The sequence below is a fragment of the Phocoena sinus genome, chromosome 12, assembly GCF_008692025.1.
Source record: "Phocoena sinus isolate mPhoSin1 chromosome 12, mPhoSin1.pri, whole genome shotgun sequence".
Classification (NCBI taxonomy): Eukaryota; Metazoa; Chordata; class Mammalia; order Artiodactyla; family Phocoenidae; genus Phocoena; species Phocoena sinus.
The window spans coordinates 14,074,681-14,096,055 of record NC_045774.1 but is presented as its reverse complement, the minus strand read 5'-3'; the positions used below and the strand labels follow the sequence as shown (position 1 = coordinate 14,096,055).

The 21,375-nt window shown below is 38.3% G+C and overlaps 1 protein-coding gene across 1 annotated transcript in view; it reads left to right on the top strand.

Annotated features, from left to right (window-relative positions):
* ESR1 (estrogen receptor 1) overlaps positions 1-21,375 on the top strand; it is a 252,237-nt gene that overhangs the window by 166,557 nt on the left and 64,305 nt on the right. The window contains exon 6 of the mRNA XM_032651735.1: positions 5,094-5,232. Within this exon, the coding sequence (XP_032507626.1) occupies positions 5,094-5,232 (139 nt within the window). The remainder of the gene's footprint in view (positions 1-5,093; positions 5,233-21,375) is intronic.

The following is a 21,375-nucleotide window of genomic DNA, read 5'->3' as shown; positions in this document are numbered from 1 at the left end:
GTTCGTAGTATGGCATTAAGTTACTATCTTGTGGAGAAAAAGAAAAAAACAACAACAACAAAATGGAGGATGTGAAGACCGCTTAGCATTTGAGCTGGGATCTAGGTTGTTCTGACATTATCTGTTCTATAGGCTTTCTCTCAGAAATCCCAAGTTTTATTCAGTTTGTAGCTGATTTATGCTACAATCTCATGTTCCATATGTTCTTTCTTTTTTTTTAAAAAAAAAACTTATTTTATTTTGGCATCAAGGGGAAAATAGATGAATTATTTAAATCTTCTTTCACTGAGTTAAGGCAAAACAGAAAGAATGCAATGGGCAATATAACTGACATTTTGGAGAACATTGGGGTCATCATATGACTGAGAACATGATTAATTTTTTGAAGGTCAGGAAACTAATATTTTTCCAGTGGATTTACTAAGGGAACCAACCACCTGGCTTCTAGTTTTGAGACAACTGCTCCCCAGGAAAAAGTTGCTTTTTTCTTCACAGAGATTCTACTTTGTTTTGCATCTATAACGTATAGATTGTATTCCATGGAAAAAAGAAATACAATTACTGTAGCCCTCATTTTTTTTTCTCATGCCTCTACTGAAGACCCACTCTGGTTTATCTTTTACTCAACAGCACTGCAGAACTTAAGGGGCATTCATATTATATTAGCCTCAGGCTCTCGGCACACTTTGCCGTGTCTTGCCACACCCAGTAAGAGTGGGTAAGGCTTTAAGTATCTCCTGTGTGCCAAGGCAAATTAAGCAATTAGTATGGCAGTCCCTAGCAGAGTGGGGAAGAGGGCTTAGGATCTCATGAGGCCCAAGGGAGGGGGGAAGACATGCCACGAGCTCCTTTCACAGTCAAAACGCAGTGGAAAATCTTGGAGGCAAAACAGTTACCTTTTAACGAAGAAAGAAGGCAGAAATATCTTTACTTGGTGATGAGACTGGAAATAACAAGCTGCTTGTCTGTATGGAGAGACTCTTTTTCTCTGAAAGAGGCCTTCCTCAACTTCATCAGATCCCTGCCCACATAACAGGTGGCAAACAGGACTTGAAGCATTTCTGTCTGTTTCCAGTATATCCTATCTCTGGATACTCTATTACTAGACCTGTAAGTGCAGACTAGAGAAAAAGGCTCATGTTCGCTTTTCTTAAAATTTTATTTTATAAAGTGAGATTTCCTTGCAGCTGATTTCACTTGGTCTCAATAAACTACTGTTACTACTTTTGAGGTATGCATTCTACCCCACTGGTGTGGATTCCACAGCCCTGAAGACCCCTTGCCACTGGCACTAAATGAGAGTCCCTGAGTGATGAGGGGTAAATCATGTCTCACTGTGTCACCTGTAAGAAGTTCTGTCACTGATGCCTCCATTCATATCCCCGAGATGCTGCTAGCTCCCACCTTCATACTGGCCACACTTTCAAGTGTTCAAGAAAGGCATTGTTGCATGCCTCTAAGTTATGATAGCAGATTCAGCTGAAGTAGCATAATAGATTATTCTTCCTGTTTTGAAGGAAAATAAGCCAAAGGGTTGAAACTCGGTGTCTATAGATAGTTGGCCCAGTATAATTTTGTTTGGGATTTATTACATTATTTTTCTTCACGGTATATGAATTGAGAGTATTAAAGGACATTTATTCTACACCAAAAGAGCATGCAGCTCCTGTGTGGTTAAAATAATATTGAGATCAGTATATTGGAAGAGACACTCCGTCCAGTAACTTCCTTCAGTAGCCCTCACATTCACTGAGAAGGTTAATTGACAGTTTCTGCACACTCCCTGCAGCCCTGCCCCAGGAACTTGCAGAGGACACTTTGGAAGAGACACAATAACCCTTGTCTGCAGGCGATATGCACAGCTGGGAAAGATAATTAAAGAGACTATTCCTTTCTGAGAGATCTACATCATTTCAACAGAAGGACCCAGCAATTCTGCTGGATTCAGACTGAAAACTGTCACTAACAGACATACTTCAGACAGATTTCATAATCACCAGACCTCTGTGGTACAAATGGTTATGGTGAGCTTCTGAGACTCCCCCAAAACCACTAAAACTGTCTGACTTAAATAGCACTGAAGTTTTGACGTGAGAATTAAAAAGTATGATTCAGTTTAATATGTAAGGTTGCTACCAGAAAATGCTCCTTTGGTTTTCCAAAATTGATTGGTTACATGGCTGCAGTTCTCTCTTGAGATACCCTCTAAATGTCATCCTGCGTGATTGTTTGGGGCTTATGGAGGGTATTGAATTACATTGTGTAGGTTTCATTATGGGTGACATTATCACAGGATTACATTTTTTTTCCACATCAAACAGGCAATGTCATGAGAAGAGAGAAAATACCTCTCAAATGTTAACATTTCTGAAAGTGAGTTTGATTTATAGGGTAGGTTTATATTGCTATTATGAGACTTTATCTGAAAAATTGGGATGAAATCTTAAAGAATTAAAACTTCCCTGTGAGTTTTCCTTATAAACACTGCTCACTGGAGATGGTTTATCCCATTAGACGTTGACTACTGAGAAAGAGAAGCCTTTCTTGCTGCCTTAGGCAGTGCTTCTTCCAGAGCAAGGCTAGTCCATTTTGACCCAAAGCATGCTATAGGTAAACAGTTCCAAGGTGTAGGGATATCTGTTCCTTTTTCTTCCCAGGAGTCCTGAAACCCAGTCACTGTTTTTTAATCCCTTAGTTTTTCTTATGAACAGAACTGCCCATTTTCTCTCCAGTTGCAAGTCCTGCTTTGTGTGACTGAAACCCACCCTTTCCAGTGGGAAGACACTTGCTCTGATAAATGCTACACTTTAATTGGCCTTGGCATGGCTGGATGATGTAGCAGAAGGTGCAGTAAATTTAGACGTTAGAAAAGCAGAATTTGATAGAATTATGTATTTTGTGCTTCTAATGAGTACCTAGTCTAGAAGGATTTACAGACACATGCATAATTAATGCGAATATAGTGTAAGATAATGATCTGTTAGAAGCACATGAAAAGATGCTCAATGTCATTAGTCCTTAGGGAAATGCAGATTAAAATCACAGTGCCAGTGTGATACCTCTGTACATCTACTAGAATGTCTAACATGAAAAAGACTGACCATACTAAGTATTGGCTGAAGGTGTGGAGAGACTGGTACTATCGTCCGTTGCTGTCGGGGTTGTAAAATGGAACAATCACTTTTGAAGACGGTATAGCAGTTTCTTAAAAAGTTAAACATATACCTACTGTATACCTACCTTATAATCCAGCCATAGTACACTTAAATATTTACCCAGGAGAAACGAAAGCATATGTCCGTACAAAAAATTGTACACAGATTGCTCATGGCAATTTTATTTGTAATAGCCTGAAGTTAATCAAATATCCAATGAAAGGATAAATTGTATTTATTTATTGGCTATATCCAATAAAAAGAATCAACTATTTATACATGTAACAACATAGGTAAGTCTTAACATAATTATGCTGAGTTAAAGAAGGCAAAAAGATGAGAGACTCTCGGAGAATTAAATAAATGCAGTAATGGTGGAAATATAGAAAGGAGAAATAGAATTTTATGGTTACTTGAAAGAATTAATGAGGCTTGGTTATGGGATGGTGGCTAGAGGGGACTTACACTCTGAGGTCTTTCTCCACCTTGGGTTTCTCTATGCGGATCATCATCTACTTGGTGGTGAGGATTGTATGAAAGATGGCACTTAAGTATATAAGAAATGATGAGCTAACTGTTTAATGCTAATTCTTTAATCAACACCCCCAAGAAGAAACATTCAGTAGGCAAACCATCACTACTACTGCTTAAGGAAAATAAACTTACATTTTGGCTCTTTAGTAAATACAAGTATAGATAACTAATAAAAGTATAATATTAGTGAGAAAAAATTAAAGAAGAGGACAAAGAAAAATGGGATTCCTAGACCCATCTCATGGATAAGAGAGAACAAAGGGTTGAGGGCAGAAAGAGAGAGGAAGGAAATGTGATGGGGGTACCTCAGGACAAAAGAACAGGGAACCGATTTGGAAAGGAGCAAACTTTATGGACCTCTTGTTTACACAATGCCCTTGTCACTCTGGCATGTCTTAATTTGTGTGGTTAGATTTATTTAGTCACTTGATCCAAAGTCTACAATTAATTGCAGCACATAAGAAGTACTGTCACTTGTGGTCAAGGGCATAGGTTCTGGAGACTATATTTCCATCTCTGACCTTAACTAGTATATAAGCTCTCTGAACATCTGTTTCCTTATCTGTAAAATGATATCCCCGTGAGTTCCTACCTCTGAGAATTATTGTGTTAATAAATACTTTAAAAATTGGTATGGGAAGTACTTAGCATCACTTCTAACCCATAGTAAAGGCTCAATCAATTGATCTTCCTGTTCTTTCCCCTTCTTCTCCTTCTCCCCCTCCTTCTTCTCACTATTATTATTACTATTAGGCATCCACCATATTGTCAGTGATGACTGGAGAAAGCTTTACTCTCCCAATACACCATTGGAAAACAAGGGCACTTTTTAGTGTTTATTACCAGAAGTAACCATAATGTCACTTTTATTCATCTGACTCATTCTCTCCCGAGTGATTTATTTACACATTCTACTGTATTAGTCTTTCTTTTCCATGGTGTGAAAAAAAGAGCATGGCTTAGTGATGAAGCAAAGAGGTAGAAATTTAGTGACTTTGGTCCTACCTGTGCTCCAATTCCTATTTGGTTTAGGGCAAGTAATTTAAATGTCTTGCACCTAAATGTCTTCAGCTGAAACAGAAATGAAATGTAATGGTCACATAGGGCTATTAGAAATGTCTAAGTAAAAAGCATACACATTTTAACACTAAGTTCAGAACTTTATAGAAAACTAAGTGGGTTGCTTAAGTTAGTATATTTCTGTAGACATGACACTAAGACATTAAAAAAATGCCACAGTAAAGTTCACTGATATGCTAGGTTTAAAAAATAGTTACTTGACTTTCCTACTGTGTGCTTCTAATTTATGTTTTCCCATCTAATAAAAAATAGACCCTACCACTTCAAATCCCTGGTTGCATTACTTTTCATTTGAGTCAGCAGGGTTTTCTTGTCTTGTTTCAGGATTTGTGGATTTGACCCTCCATGATCAGGTCCACCTTCTGGAATGTGCCTGGCTAGAGATTCTCATGATTGGTCTTGTCTGGCGCTCCATGGAGCACCCAGGGAAGCTCCTGTTTGCTCCTAACTTGCTCCTGGACAGGTGAGTGACCTGGCTGTAGCTTGGGGGAAGCACATTCTTGATAATCACCAGTCTGATCCTGAAGCTCCTTTATTCAGCATTGCACGAAGCCTCCAAGAACTTCATCAGATATATTTACAAGTGGGTGGATTCGGGTGATGTAGGGTAGTCGAGTTCACGGAAGGCTAAGGATAACTGTCTGCCTGATGTCTCCCCAGATTAGCTCTCTCATTTCTAAAATATACGTGTATATTGTATATGTGTGTGTATATTTATATATACATATATGCATGTATCAATATATATACACATATGTATGTATCAATATATATACACATATGTATTTGTGTGTATTTACAAAATTGTGGACTGTAATTTTCTAACTTCACCTTCATTTTGTGTTATATAAAAGAATGATGAGTAACTTGCCTTTAATTAAAATCTTTTTTTGGCTCATGTACAATCCAAACCACAATAGTCTTTTCATTTCCTTTTCCAATTTTGCCATCAGTAAATGAAGAAATTTGAACAGAGTTCTGAAGGCCACTTCCAGTTTTATGAATTCCTACAAGTTAACTTGCTTATTTTAGAAAATGAAGATTTCAGTTTTCAAACGTACCCCCTTATTTCATGTATTCTATTTGGGTTGACTTGGAATGTGGGTCCTATTCTTTCTTATTCAGTCATTGCTTAGAGTAATCGAATTTAGACATTATTTAACAGCAGCTACCACTAACAGAGTCCCTACCCAGCCCCAGCTGTTGTGCTGAATACTTTACATACATGATCTCATTTAATCATCACAGCGCTCCCGGGAAGCCTTATCATTCACGTTTTACCAGAAAGGATGCTGAGTTTCAGAGACATTCTGCTACTCGCAAAGAGCATTGAGCTAGCCGATGGTGGAGCCAGGATTGGAATTCAAGATCTGTCTGTCTCTGGCACACTCATGTTGTCTCCTGCCCTGTGCACACGTCCTTCACATTCTTTCCTCATCAGCAATGCCTTCTCTGGTCTGCTGCTGTGACCTTTTGTTACCAGATGCACCTTGTCTTTACGGACGACATAATCATTTGAATGGGAACGATCCATCTTCTAGTTGTTTCTTGCAGACTTTTTTTTGCCTCTGCTCATCAGTCCAAGGCTGCCAGGTTGCACGCGATGCATCTTTGGGCTTTCCTTCCTTTCGGAGCACCACGCTGCCCCCTCATCTCCTGTCCTGCTCTGGCTTCCTGCCCTACACCTGCCAAGCCGCCTGGAACAGAGTTCTGGCAACATTTATTTATTTAAATACTGGAGAATTGTATACGTATTGGTTACTCTTTCATCATTTTGTGTTATTATAGCGTCATCAACAGTGATGATGCTGTTCAAGAAGCAGCTCTTTCTTTCCATGGAATATAGTCCTGTATCACAGTTTTGTGGACTGATCGAGAGCGGCCACTGGTCTGGTTCCGTAGAACTGCCCTCGCACGGTATTTAGCCTACCTTTTAGAGGATGTCTCTACAGTGCTTCTTCACTTCTTTTCCTTCCTTTCCCTTCCCTTCCCTTCCCTTGTTTCTCTTGTCATTTTTCCCTTCCACCTCTTTTTTCCTGTTTTCCTTCGCTTTCCTCTTTACTTTTTTTTTTTTTGGCCTATCTCCTCTTCCTCCTTTTCTTTCTCCTCCTCCTTTTTCTTCTGCTGCTTTTCAATTTTTTCTGTTACAGTCATGTCGTTCCATGAGCAAGTTATAATAAATTTGCAGATGAAAATCATAGACCACATACAGTGTTTCTCCACAGTAGACTGGAAGGTGTCTTCAGGGTTTAGGATATTGGGGACATTCCTGACTGAATTGATGTGTTCCATGATTTACTACCTCATCCATGTTTACCTTCCTAGGTACACACTTCCTGAGAGCAATCATCAGTCATTGCATTTTAGATATGAAAGTGTTTGTGACATCACCTCACCCCGATGAAACTCATTTTGCCAGCAAGGTGATATTGTGTAGGATCTTATCAACCACCTGCCTTTCTTTTCCACACACTGTCAGTGTGCTTAATTTTCTCCCATGTTTCTCACTGCAGTGTCAGTGACTAAGAGTTCTCATTTCTCTCCATTCCTCCCTTCTAAAATTCCAGATAGGAAGTTCCTACTACCTCTAGGCCAGGATTTCTCAACTTCTGCACTATTGATATTTTTGGTTGGATTATTCTTTCTTGTGGGGGACTGTCCTGTGTATTTTAGGATGTTTAGCAGCATTCCTGGACTTAACCTACTAGATGCTCTCGTAGCAGCATCTCTTTCCCCAGAGATGACAACCCCCAAAGTCTCCAGACATTTCTAAATGTCCGCTGTGTATGTGTGGGGAGAAGGGAGGCACAGAATTGTCCCTGGTTGAGAATGACTACTCTAGATTTTCCCATTTCAAAATCCTATAAGCTCTTCAGACTCACAGTATTGAATACATTATCTTCCTCACCACGTTTGTTCCTTTTCTTTTTTTCTATTAGTGGCATTCAGCTAGACACTGAAGCTGTCAAGTTCAAGTTAACCGTGGATTCCACTCCCTCCACCAGATTATCCAGTTAACTGTCAAGTCCTTCCTGCCCTGTTTCTGAAATCCACACCTCCCCTTTGTCGCCATTCCTCCCCTAGCACAGGTCCAAGTCAGCCCTCCCCAAAGGCTTGCCTCTCCAGCACTGTCTTTCTCGGCCACCGGCCCTCTTTCCTTCAGTCTCTTCCCACAGGGCTGCCAGAGGCTTCTTTCTAAGGCACAGCTGTGATCCTGATGCTTCCTGATTCAGCTTCCATTGGCTCTCTGCCTTCTTTAGAAAGTACCGTCTAGACTTCTTACCTTGATAATTATGAATCCCTGTTGCAAGTGTCGCAGACACAGACATCAACAGAGCGGGTCAGATGATGTAATGAGGAAGGTCAGTGGCTTTGAGTCCAAAACGGAGTTCTGGGGAGTAAGTGAGCCTGGTGAGCTCTTTTCCAGGCTAACAAGCACCTGGGCCCTGACTGCAGCCTGAGAGCCACGAACTTGACTTCACTCTTCAAGGTTTTTTTCCACTGCTTCTGAAAGGCCCTGTACCTTTAGGATTCCTTGTCAGAATCTTGGGACCTTCTTTAAGGCCATTTCAGATGTTACTCTTCCGGAAAACCTTCCTCCAAACTCTCTCCTCTTTAGCCAGAAAGTAGCCTTTTCTTTGTCTATGTTCTCATGGGGTTTGGTTTCTGCTTCTCTTATTCTCCTTCTGTCACCTGTAAGTTATGACTGTATGTCTCATCTTCCCTTTCAGCTCATGAACTTCATACAGGCAGGAACCAGATCTTGTTCGCCTTTTTGTTCCCTCCCATGAACAAAGTCTTCCATGATCCCCGATAAGTGTTTGTTAATTGCACTGGCCAGGGTCCCCCGGTGGCTCATGGGAGAGTCAGGAGAAGCCACGTCTTCTGATGGTCATTTCAACTGTTCTTGTCATCAAACTCACTCACTTCTTGTTCAGGGCTACTTAATTCCTGGCTTAGACCCTTCTAGACTTTGAAGAAATTAAGATACATCTGTTTCGAAAGGATTTTTAAAATTACTAAGTGCATCTGGCTTATGCTTATACTTCTGCTTGTATTCCACAAACCTGTTAAATTCCAAATGAAGATAAACAGAGGATCTTATTTTTCTTCCATCACTAGACCCACTATGGAGTAAAATCCTCCAGGTCTTAATATGTTTAAGAACATTTGCATACATACATTTCTAATCATGTTAATGATTCGAAAAATATATAAATAAATATAAATTATATAAATAATATTATTTTTTAAAATATGATCTATAGTATATAATTTTCTACATTTTTCTAATTATTAACATGTACCTAAATCTTATAAAATTTCAATATTATTAAATTACTCTCTTGGTATTAGAAGATAACTGCTTTTGATGACATTGATATATGCATAACAGTAAAAAATATTGTGACCAGCCTCCCATTTGAAATTTTATACATCTGGAAGATGACTTTTGAGTGATAGTTGAGAGCACTGTTTATGTTTTCGCCTTGCAGGCTCCCAGCCCTTTTGATAACATTCAGCTTTCTGATTAACATCAGTCACCTTGATCTCCCTTTTGCTCTTTTCCTATCCTTTTGCACATTGTAAACATTTTTTGTAACAAAATGTAGAAATCCATGAGTTTCAAAGCCAAGTATTTGAGAGCTGGTAAGCAAAAGATGAGTGTTCACTGCATCATTTTTATTTTATCTCAGGCTTGGTGATACTACCTTTGCAAAGTCGGCCTCCATAGGGTGTTTACATCTGCATAGACCTGGGGACAAGGGAAAGCCAGAAGTCCCAAGGAGTCCTGTCACCCAGGGATTATCAACGTTGCTAACTAGAGACAAGGGTTTATCTGCGATAGATTATAATGATATCCTGTTTTCTTAAGCCTTCTTTGCAAATCCAGGCACTTGTGCTTTCCAAGGCTATCAAGAGGATAGAATATACCTCAGTCTTCCCTTGTAATTACTCAAATGTTAGTATTGGCAAATGGGGTTTAGTGATTATAGGAATATAAAAAAATTGCTGGATTACCATCCGACACTTGTGAGCAGAGGACTGTATTTCCTATCTAGCATCCATTTCAAAAGAGTTATTGCTTGATTTACTCCCGATGATAACCCATGATATCTTGATTCTGGTAGTTTATAGCTTTCCTGGTAGTCACATGCTTGAAGGCTAATTTTATCCTTGCCACTTAGCCTACCCACAGTTTCCAGTTCTTCCCTGTATCTTGCAGCACTGAGTCCCAAGCACTTAATGCAGTCTTCTCTTCCTGTGAAAACCAAGAGATAAAGCTTGTTATCAGGTATTAATAGAGAACCCAGTAATTTCTCTCAGTGTGTGTGTGTATTTTATAAGAGGGAAGTTAAAGATAATAAGAACACCTGTGAAAGTAATCAGGAAATGGAGAAATCTCATTTTCCATTCTAGCACCTAATCCCTTGGTGTGTTTTGGCACCAGAAAACACAAAATATGTCCTCTGTGTCAACTAGGAATGCACTTCTTCGTTTAGTCCTGCTTGAGTGCTCACCCTGGAAAAACAGAGACGGAAAACAGAAGCAAAAGTGTTCAATATAAGTCATTCCTTGTGGGATCTCTTTGTTTTCGCAGGAGTAAAGTTTACTATCGCTGGAAGGCAGATGTGATGTTAGAGGACACAGTGTGAATTGCCAGTTCAGTGAGACTATCCAGTTTCCAGAGCACTGTCTAGATTCTGTTTTGCTGGCGCCATCCACGCTAACAAATTCTAAGAAATATTTGCGGATTTCTCAGTGAAGCCAAAGCACTCTCTTTCGATTCCTATTCACTCTCAGAGAAAAAAAAACTATTCATCCATTTGAAAGCAAAGCTTAATTCGACAAGGAGAATATTCCCTCTACCAAGCGTCTGGCCAGAGGGTTGTTGATCTAGCTCTTTCCATCGCTCCTGCATCAGGAGGCTCTGTCTGTAGGAAATAATATTGGACAACAGAAAGGTCTTTGACTTGTAGGCATGGGATAGGAATAAGTTCTCTTCCTTAAGAGAAAAACAGGTTGTTGCACTGGAGAGAACATTTTGCTTCTTCTACTAAATAGCTGACTGTTTTCAGACCATAAATTCACTTTAAACTGAAAAAAATAGTCATTTTCTAGAAGCCAGAGCGTGCTCGTTTCAAGTTATTTATTGTAAATATTTCAGAAAAAAACATGCAGATAAAAACATGCAAATGAAACAATGCTTCCAGCAGATGCTTTTACTGGCCTTTTTTTAATTGGCCTTTTAAATTTTTTTCCTGTGTAAAATTTGATGTAAATTCTTTGCAGATTTTCTTCACTTGGAAGAGTGAAAAAAGAAATTTCGGAAATAAGTTGATAAATTCAGAATGTAATTTATTTAAAGGTTTCTTGGGCATAAAAAGAAGGACCTCCCTTTATATTCCCTTTTTAGATTTCTTCTCTCTGAAAAATATATGCTCTACTGAAGGGGGATGTTATAGTAGCAGGGGCAGCAGGTGGGTCGGGGAGTGACTTTGCTCCTCAGCAAAGTCAGTCCTGGGCAGGAGACAGTTTCGGTTACTCCAGTGGCTTTGCTGGATTCCCTCATAACTTTCCAGGCTTGTGTTGGTTTGCATCCCTATATAGCCCATTCATATCCCAAGAACTTTGTTCATAACTTTTATTTTTGCTCCACCTTATAGAATTGGATGAGGAAAGGAAAGAAAGGAAGCCAACTTTTATGTAACTTCTTTAATCTGTACAGTAGTGTGTAGGGTTATCTTCTATACTATATTTTATTTATTATGTGAGAATACAGGTAGCAAAGGGTTTTACCAGCTTGTATTCTTGGCGCTGGATCCATTGGTTCTTTCCAGTTCTGAGTCCTTAATTACTCAACAGCAGATGCCAACTGATTGATTCTTTAAAGTCTTTGGTGCAGAGTTATGACAAATCCTGGGAATATGAAACTGTAAACTGCAGAGGAGAAAAATTGAGGCCCAAAGAATAGAGAAATTCGCCAAGCTGCTAATATTACTGCTATCTCTGATTGAAAAGGTATCAAAATATCTATTGGACTAAAACCCAATTTCATTACACACTTTAAGTGGGTCGATTATGTGATATGTGAATTATATCTCAATAAAAATATTAAACACACACACACACATATTGGAGTTTTGGAAAAAGTCAATTTGACCAACGAGACCTTCAATCATGAAAGCGCCTGTAGGGGTTCTACTGGAAAAAGGTAAAAAACAAAACATTCAAATCAAGATTTCTCCTTAAAAACAAAGCAATTAAGCAGTGCGATGTTATAAAGGCTGCTAAGCCACAAGTCTTTAACTCCTCAAGAGGAATAAGCCTATAAACAGTAAGGATCCACTTAATATAAAATTGCCCCAGAGGAAAAGGCATAATTCCAACCAAAGAATTAATCCTGTGTAAGAGGTTAATTTAACTTTTCTTACATGTTTACCTACCACATTATTTTTGCATTTGCCACAAATTGTTAACAATTAAACTTGCTAATTGATTTAAAATACAATCATCATAATATTTTTGACAGTTCTAAAATATCTTGATATTATTTAAGTCACCCATGCTACACAGAGGTAATCACGTAATCCCTCTCTCATATCTGCTTTAATCGCAGCTGCTTTTCCATAGTCAGAATTGGAAAGATCCTCATTTGTTTAATGAGTGCAATTAAAATCCATTGATAAAGGGAGATAACACAACTTCAAGTCTGTGTTAGTTAGGATTCAGTTTAAGTCAACTCAGTAGATATTTATTGAGTACGTCCATGTCTCTAGGGTTCTGCCTAACACTGGAGGATATGAAAAAAATGTGTAAGAGGCAGACCTGTCCTCAGGGAACTCACTGTCTAGTGGTAGAGTAATATTGGTGTACAAATGAATGCAGGCAAAAGCAAGACATTATAAGCAAGCCTCCACCACACCCCACATCATTCGTGTCTAGTTTAGCTTCCTCCATCACTTTTTAAAAAATTGAGATACAATTGACATAACATTATATTGTACAACATATGTATACAACGTAAGAGTTGATATATGTAGATATTATAAAATGATCACCATAGTAAGTCGAGTTAACATCCATCACCACAAATAGTTATACATTTTCCTACGACGAGAAATTTTAAGGTCTACTCTCTTACCAACTTTCAAATATACAGTAAAGTTTTATTAACTATAGTCACGAGGCTGTACATTACCACCCCCAGAACTTATTTATCTTATAACTGAAAGTTGGTACCTTTTCACTATCTTCACCCATTTTGCCCACCACCCTCCTCTGGCAACCACCAATTTGTTCTCTGTATCTTTGAGCCTGGTGGATTTGTTTTTTTCTAAGATTCCACATATAAGTGATATCCTGCTGGGATGTGTCTCCCACTGTCTGACTTATTTCACTTAGCATAAGGCCCTCAAAGTCCATCCATATTATCACAAACGGCAGGATTTCCATCTTTTTATGGCTGAATAATATTTCATTATATATATGTATATATATAAACTTTTTCTTTATCCATTCATCCATTGATGGACACTTAGGTTACTTCCATGCCTTGGCTATTGTAAATAATGCTGCAATGAACATGGAAGTGCAGATATCTTTTCAAATTAGTGTTTTCATTTTCTTTGGATAAATGCCCAGAAGAGGAATTTCTGGATCATATGGTAGTTCTATTCTTAAATTGTTGAGGAACCTCCATCCTGTGTTCCATAGCGGCCGCCCAATTTACGTTCTTACCAACAGTGCACAAAAGGGTTCCCTTTTCTCCACATCCTCACCAACACATGTTATTTCTTCTCTTTTTTTTTGAATTTTATTTAATTAATTATTTTGTACAGTAGGTTCATTTTAGTTATCCATTTTATACATATTAGTGTATATGTGTCAATCCCAATCTCTCAATTCATCCCCCCAGCCCCCAACCCCCTGCCACTTTTGCCCCTTGGTGACAATATGTTGGTTCTCTACATCTGTATCTCAACTTCTGCCCTGCAAACGAGTTCATCTGTACCATTTTTCTAGGTTCCACATATATGCGTTAATGTACGATATTTGTTTCTCTCTTTCTGACTTACTTCACTCTGTATGACAGTCTCTAGATTCATCCACGTCTCTACAAATGACCCAATTTCATTCCTTTTTATGGCTGAGTAATGTTCCATTGTATATATGTACCACGTCTTCTTTACCCATTCATCTGTCGATGGGCCTTTAGATTGCTTCCATGACCTGGCTATTGTAAATAGTGCTGCAATGAATATTAGGGTGCATGTGTCTATTTGAACTATGGTTTTCTCTGGGTATATGCCCAGTAGTGGGATAGCTGGGTCATATGGTAATTCTATTTTTAGTTTTTTAAGGAACCTCCATACTGTTCTGCATAGTGGCTCTGTCAATTTACATTCCCACCAACAGTGCAAGAGGGTTCGCTTTTCTGCACACCCTCTCCAGCATTTGTTGCTTGTAGATTTTCTGATGATGCCCATTCTAACTGGTGTGAGGTGATACCTCACTATAGTTTTGATTTGCATTTCTCTAATAATTAGTGATGTTGAGCAGCTTTTCATGTGCTTCTTGGCGATCTGTATGTCTTCTCTGGAGGAATGTCTGTTTAGGTCTTCTGCCCATTTTTGGATTGGGTTGTTTGTTTTTTTGATATTGAGCTGCATGAGCTGTTTATATATTTTGGAGATTAATCCTTTGTCCATTGATTCATTTGCAAATATTTTCTCCCATTCTGAGGGTTGTCTTTTTGTATTATTTGTAGTGTCCTTTGCTGTGCAAAAGCTTTTAAGTTTCAGTAGGTCCCATTTGTTTATTTTTGTTTTTATTTCCATTACTCTAGTAGGTGGATCAAAAAACGTTTTGCTGTGATTTATGTCAAAGAGTGTTCTTCCTATGTTTTCCTCTAAGAGTTTTATAATGTCCGGTCTTACATTTAGGTCTCTAGTCCATTTTGAGTTTATTTTTGTGTACAGTGTTAGGGAGTGTTCTAATTTTATTCTTTTACATGCAGCTGTCCAGTTTTCCCAACACCACTTATTGAAGAGGCTGTCTTTTCTCCATTGTATATCCCTGCCTCCTTTGTCATAGATTAGTTGACCATAGATGCGTGGGTTTATCTCTGGGCTTTCTATCTTGTTCCATTGATCTATATTTCTGTTTTTGTGCCAAAACCGTATTGTCTTGATTACTGTAGCATTGTAGTATAGTCTGAAGTCAGGGAGTCTGATTCCTCCAGCTCCGTTTTTTTCCCTTAAGACTGCTTTGGCTATTTGGGGTCTCTTTTGTGTTTCCACAGAAATTTTAAAATATTTTGTTCTAGTTCTATAAAAAATGCCTTTGGTAATTTGATAGGGATTGCATTGAATCTCTAGACTGCTTTGGATAGTATAGTCATTTTCACAATATTGATTCTTCCAATCCAAGAGCATGGTATATCTCTCCATCTGTTTGTATGATCTTTAATTTCTTTCATCAGTGTCTTATAGTTTTCTGCATACAGGTCTTTTGTCTCCCTAGGTAGGTTTATTCCTAGGTATTTTATTCTTTTTGTTGCAGTGCTAAAAGGGAGTGTTTCCTTGATTTCTCTTTCAGATGTTTCATCATTAGTGTATAGGAATGAAAGAGATTTCTGTGCATTAATTTTGTATCCTGCAACTTTACCAAATGCCTCGATTAGCTCTGGTAGTTTTCTGGTGGCATCTTTAGGATTCTCTATGTATAGTATCATGTCATCTGCAAACAATGACAGTTTTACTTCTTCTTTTCCAATTTGTATTCCTTTTATTTCTTGTTCTTCTCTGATTGCCGTGGCTAGGACTTCCAAAACTATGTTGAATAACAGTGGTGAGAGTGGACACCCTTGTCTTGTTCCTGATCTTAGAGGAAATGCTTTCAGTTTTTCACCATTGAGGATGATGTTTGCTGTGGGTGTGTCATATATGGCCTTTATTATGTTGAGGTAGGCTCCCTCTATGCCCACTTTCTGCAGAGTTTTTACCATAAATGGGTGTTGAATTTTATCAAAAGCCTTTTCTGCATCTGTGGAGTTAATAATATGGCTTTTATTCTTCAATATGTTAATATGGTGTATCACATTGATTGATTTGCGTATATTGAAGAATCCTTTTATCCCTGGGATAAATCCCACTTGATCATGGTGTATGATCCTTTTAATATGCTGTTGGATTCTGTTTGCTAGTATTTTGTTGAGGAATTTTGCATCTGTATTCATGAGTGATATTAGTCTGTAATTTTCTTTTTTTGTAGTATCTTTTTCTGGTTTTGGTGTCAGGGTAATGGTGGCCTCATAGAATGAGTTTGGGAGTGTTTCTTCCTCTGCAATTTTTTGGAAGAGTTTGAGAAGGATGGGTGTTAGCTCTTCTCTAAATGTTTCATAGAATTCACCTGTGAAACCATCTGGTCCTGGACGTTTGTTTGTTGGAAGATTTTTAATCACAGTTTCAATTTCATTACTTGTGATTGGTCTGTTCATATTTTCTATTCCTTCCTGGTTCAGTCTTGGAAGGTTATACCTTTCTAAGAATTTGTCCATTTCTTCCAGGTTGTCCATTTTATTGGCATAGAGTTGCCTGTAGTAGTCTCTTAGGACGCTTTGTATTTCTGTGGTGTCTGCTGTAATTTCTCCTTTTTCATTTCTAATTTTATTGATTTGAGTCCTCTCCCTCTTTTTCTTGATGAGTCTGTCTAATGGTTTATCAATGTTGTTTATCTTCCCAAAGAACCAGCTTTTAGTTTTCTTGATCTTTGCTATTGTTCTCTTTGTTTCTGTTACATTTATTTCTGCTCTGATCTTTATGATTTCTTTCCTTCTGCTAACTTTGGGTTTTGTTTGTTCTTCTTTCTCTAGTTCCTTTCGGTGTAAGGTTAGATTGTTTACTTGAGATGTTTCTTGTTTCTTGAGGTAGGCTTGTATTGCTATAAACTTCCCTCTTAGAACTGCTTTTGCTGCGTCCCATAGGTTTTGGATCATTGTGTGTTCATTGTCATTTGTTTCTAGGTATTTTTTGATTTCCTCTTTGATTTCTTCAGTGAACTCTTGGTTATTTAGTAGTGTGTTGTTTAGCCTCCATGTGTTTGTGTTTTTTACGTTTCTTTTCCGTGTAATTGATTTCTAATCTCATAGAGTTGTGGCCAGAGAAGATGCTTGATATGATTTCAGTTTTCTTAAATTTACTGAGGCTTGATTTGTGACCCAAGATGTGATCTATCCTGGGGAATGCTCCGTGTGCACTTCAGAAGAAAGTGTAATTTGCTGTTTTTGGATGGAATGTCCTATAAATATCAATTAAATCTATCTGGTCTATTGTGTCATTAAAGCTTGTGTTTCCTTATTAATTTTCTGTTTGGATGATCTGTCCATTGGTGTAAGTGAGGTGTTAAAGTTCCCCACTATTGTGTTACTGTCGATTTCCTCTTTTATAGCTGTTGGCAGTTGCCTTATGTATTGAGGTGCTCCTATGTTGGGTGCATATATATTTATAACTGTCATACCTTCTTCTTGGATTGATCCCTTAGTCATTATGCAGTGTCCTTCCTGTCTCTTATAATGTTCTTCATTTTAAAGTCTATTTTATCTGCTATGAGTATTGCTACTGCAGCTTTCTTTTGATTTCCACTTGTATGGAATATCTTTTTCCATCCCCTCACTTTCAGTCTGTATGTGTCCCTAGGTCTGAAGTGGGTCTCTTGTAGACAGCATATATACGGGTCTTGTTTTTGTATCCATTGAGTGAGCCTGTGTCTTTTGGTTGGAGCATTTAATCCATTCACGTTTAAGGTAATTATCGATATGTATGTTCCTATGACCATTTTGTTAATTGTTTGGGGTTTGTTTTTGTAGGACCTATTCTTCTCTTGTGTTTCCCACTTAGAGAAGTTCCTTTAGCATTTGTTGTAGAGCTGGTTTGGTGGTGCTGAATTCTCTTAGCTTTTGCTTGTCTGGAAAGCTTTTGATTTCTCCATCAAATCTGAATGAGATCCTTGCCAGGTAGAGTAATCTTGGTTGTAGGTTCTTCTCTTTCATCACTTTAAATATGTCATGCCACTCCCTTCTGGCTTGTAGAGTTACTGCTGAGAACTCAGCTGTTAACCTTATGCGAGTTCTCTTGTATATTATTTGTTATTTTTCCCTTGTTGCTTTCAATAATTTTTCTTTGTCTTTAATTTTTGCCAATGAGATGACTATGTGTCTCGGCGTGTTTCTCCTTGGGTTTATCCTGTGTGGGACTCTCTGCACCTCCTGGACTTGGGTGGCTATTTCCTTTCCCATGTTAGGGAAGCTCTCGACTATAATCTCTTCAAATATTTTCTCGGTTCCTTCCTCTCGTCTCCTTCTGGGACCCCTATAATGCGAATGTTGTTGCATTTAATTTTGTCCCAGAGGTCTCTTAGGCTGTCTTCATTTCTTTTCATTCTTTTTTCTTTATTCTGTTCTGCAGCAGTGAATTCCACCATTCTGCATTCCAGGTCACTTATCCATTCTTCTGCCTCAGTTATTCTGCTATTGATTCCTTCTAGTGTAGTTTTCATTTCAGTTATTGTATTGTTCATCTGTTTGTTTGTTCTTGAATTCTTCTAGGTCTTTGTTCAATATTTCTTGCTCTTCTCGATCTTTGCCTCCATTCTTTTTCTGAGGTCCTGGATCATCTTCACTATCATTATTCTGAATTCTTTTTCTGGAAGGTTGCCTATCTCCACTTCATTTAGTTATTTTTCTGGGGTTTTATCTTGTTCCTTCATCTGGTACATAGCCCTCTGCCTTTTCATCTTGTCTATCTTTCTGTGAATGTGGTTTTTGTTCCACAGGCTGCAGGATTGTAGTTCTTCTTGCTTCTGCTGTCTGCCCTTTGGTGGATGAGGCTATCTAAGAGGCTTGAGCAAGTTTCCTGATGGGAGGGACTGGTGGTGGGTAGAGCTGGCAGAGCTCATTAAAACTTTAATCCACTTGTGTGCTGATGCTGGGGCTGGGTTCCCTCCCTGTTGGTTGTTTCGCCTGAGGCAACCCAACACTGGAGCCTACCTGGGCTCTTTGGTGGAGCTAATGGTGGACTCTGGAAGGGCTTACACCAAGGAGTACTTCCCAGAATTTCTGCTGCCAGTGTCCTTGTCCTCATGGTGAGACACAGCCACCCTCTGCCTCTGCAGGAGACCCTCCAACACTTGCAGGTAGGTCTGGTTCAGTCTCCTATGGCATCACTGCTCCTTTCCCTGGGTCCTGATGTGCACACTACTTTGTGTGTGCCCTCCAAGAGTGGAGTCTCTGCTTCCCCTATTCCTGTCGAAGTCCTGCAATGAAATCCCACTAGCCTTCAAAGTCTGATTCTCTAGGAATTCCTCCTTCCGTGCCAGACTCCCAGTTTGGGAAGCCTGACATGGGGCTCAGAACCTTCACTCCAGTGGGTGGACTTCTGTGGTGTAAGTGTTCTCCAGTTGGTGAGTCACCCACCCAGTGGTTATGGGATTTGATTTTATTGTGATTGTGCCCCTGCTACCATCTCATTGTGGCTTCTCCTTCTTCTTTGGATGTGGGGTATCTTTTTTGGTGAATTCCAGTGTCTTCCTGTTGATGATTGTTCAGCAGTTGGTTGTGATTCCGTGGCTCTCGCAAGAGGGAGTGAGAGCACGTCCTTCTACTCCGCCACCTCGAACCAATCTCCTATTTCTTCTCGTTTTGATAATAGCCATTCTGCCAAGTGTGAGGTGATATCTCCTGGTTTTGATTTGCATTTCCCTGATGATTAGTGGTGTTTGAGCACGTTTTCATGTACTTGTTGTCCATTGGTATATCTTCTTTGGAAAAATGTCTGTTTACATCCTCTGCCTATTTTTTAATCAGATTGTTTGGTTTTTTGCTATTGAGCTGTATGAATTGTTTATACATTTTGGATATTACCTCCATATCAGATATATGATTTGCAAATATTTTCTGCCATTTGGTAGGTTGCTTTTTCATTTTGTTCATAGTTTCCTTTGCTGTATGAAAGCTTTTTAGTTTGAGGTACTCCCACTCATTTATTTTTGCTTTTGTTGCATTTGCTATGGTGTCAAATCCAAAAAAATCATTGCCAAGACCAATGTCAAGGAGCTTGCCACCTATGTTTTCTTCTAGGAGTTTTATAGTTTCAGTCTTATGTTCAAGTCTTTAATCTGTTTTGAGTTAACTTTTGTGTATGGTATAAGATAGTGATCCAGTTTAATTCTTTTGCATGTGGCTGTTTAATTTTCTCAGCATCATTTATTAAAGAGACTGTCCTTTCCCCATTGTATATTTTTGGCTCCTTTGTAATAAATTAATTGACCACATATGTGTGGGTTTATTTCTGGGCTGTCTATCCTGTTCCCTTGATCTATGTGTCTATTTCTATGCCGATACCATGCTGTCTTGGTTACTATGGCTTTGTAATATAGATTGAAATCAGGGAGCGTGATGCTTCCAGCTTTGTTCTTTCTCAAGATTGCTTTGACTATTTGGGGTCTTCTGTGGTTTAATACAAATTTTAGGATTATTTGTTCTCTTTCTGTGAAAAATGCCATTGGAACTTTGATAGGGATTGCATTGAATCTGTGGATTGCTTTGGTTAGTATGGACATTTTAACAATATTAATTCTTCCAGTCCATGAGCATGAGATATAGTTTTAGCTATTTGTGTCTTCTTCGATTCCATTCATCAGCGTCTTATAGTTTTCAGTGTACAGGTCTTCCACCTCCTTGGCTAAATTTATTCTTAGGTATTTTATTCTTTTTGATGCAATTGTAAATGCATCATAATATATGTTAATAAGGAGCTATATGTTAATAGTTCCTTATTAACATAGAGAAACTCAACTTCTTTTTGTATATTGCATTTGAATCCTGCAACTTTACAGAATTCATTTATTCTAACAGTTTTTTGGTCTTTAGGGTTTTATATATCATGTCATCTGAAAATAGTGACAGTTTTACTTCTTCCTTCCTGATTTGGATACTTTTTATTTCTTTTTCTTGCCTAGTTGCTCTGGCTAGGACTTTCAATACTATGTTAAATAAAAGTGATGAAAGCATCCTTTTCTTAATGCTGATCTTAGAGGAAAAGCTTTCAGCTTTTCACCATTGAGTATGATGTTAGCTGTGGGCTTGTCATATATGGCCTTTATTACGTTGAGGTACTATACCCACTTTGTTGAGAGTTTTAATCATAAATGAATATTGAATTTTGTCAAAAGCTTTTTCTGCATCTACTGAGATGATCCCATAATTTTTATCCTTCATTTTTTTAATGTGGTGTACTATATTGATTGATATGCAAATGTTGAACCATCCTTGCATCCCTGGAGTAAATCCCACTTGATCATGGTATATGATTCTTTTAATGTATTATTGAATTTGGTTTGCTAATATTTTTTGAGGACTTTTGCATCTCTTTTCATCAGGGATACTAACCTGTAATTTTCTTTTCTAGAGTGTCTTTGGTTTTGGTATCAGGGTGAAGCTGACCTCGTAAAGTGAATTTGGAATTATTCCTTTCTCTTCTATTTTTTGGAAGCGTTCATGACAGTTTCGTATTAATCCATCTTTAAATGTTTGGTAGAATTCACC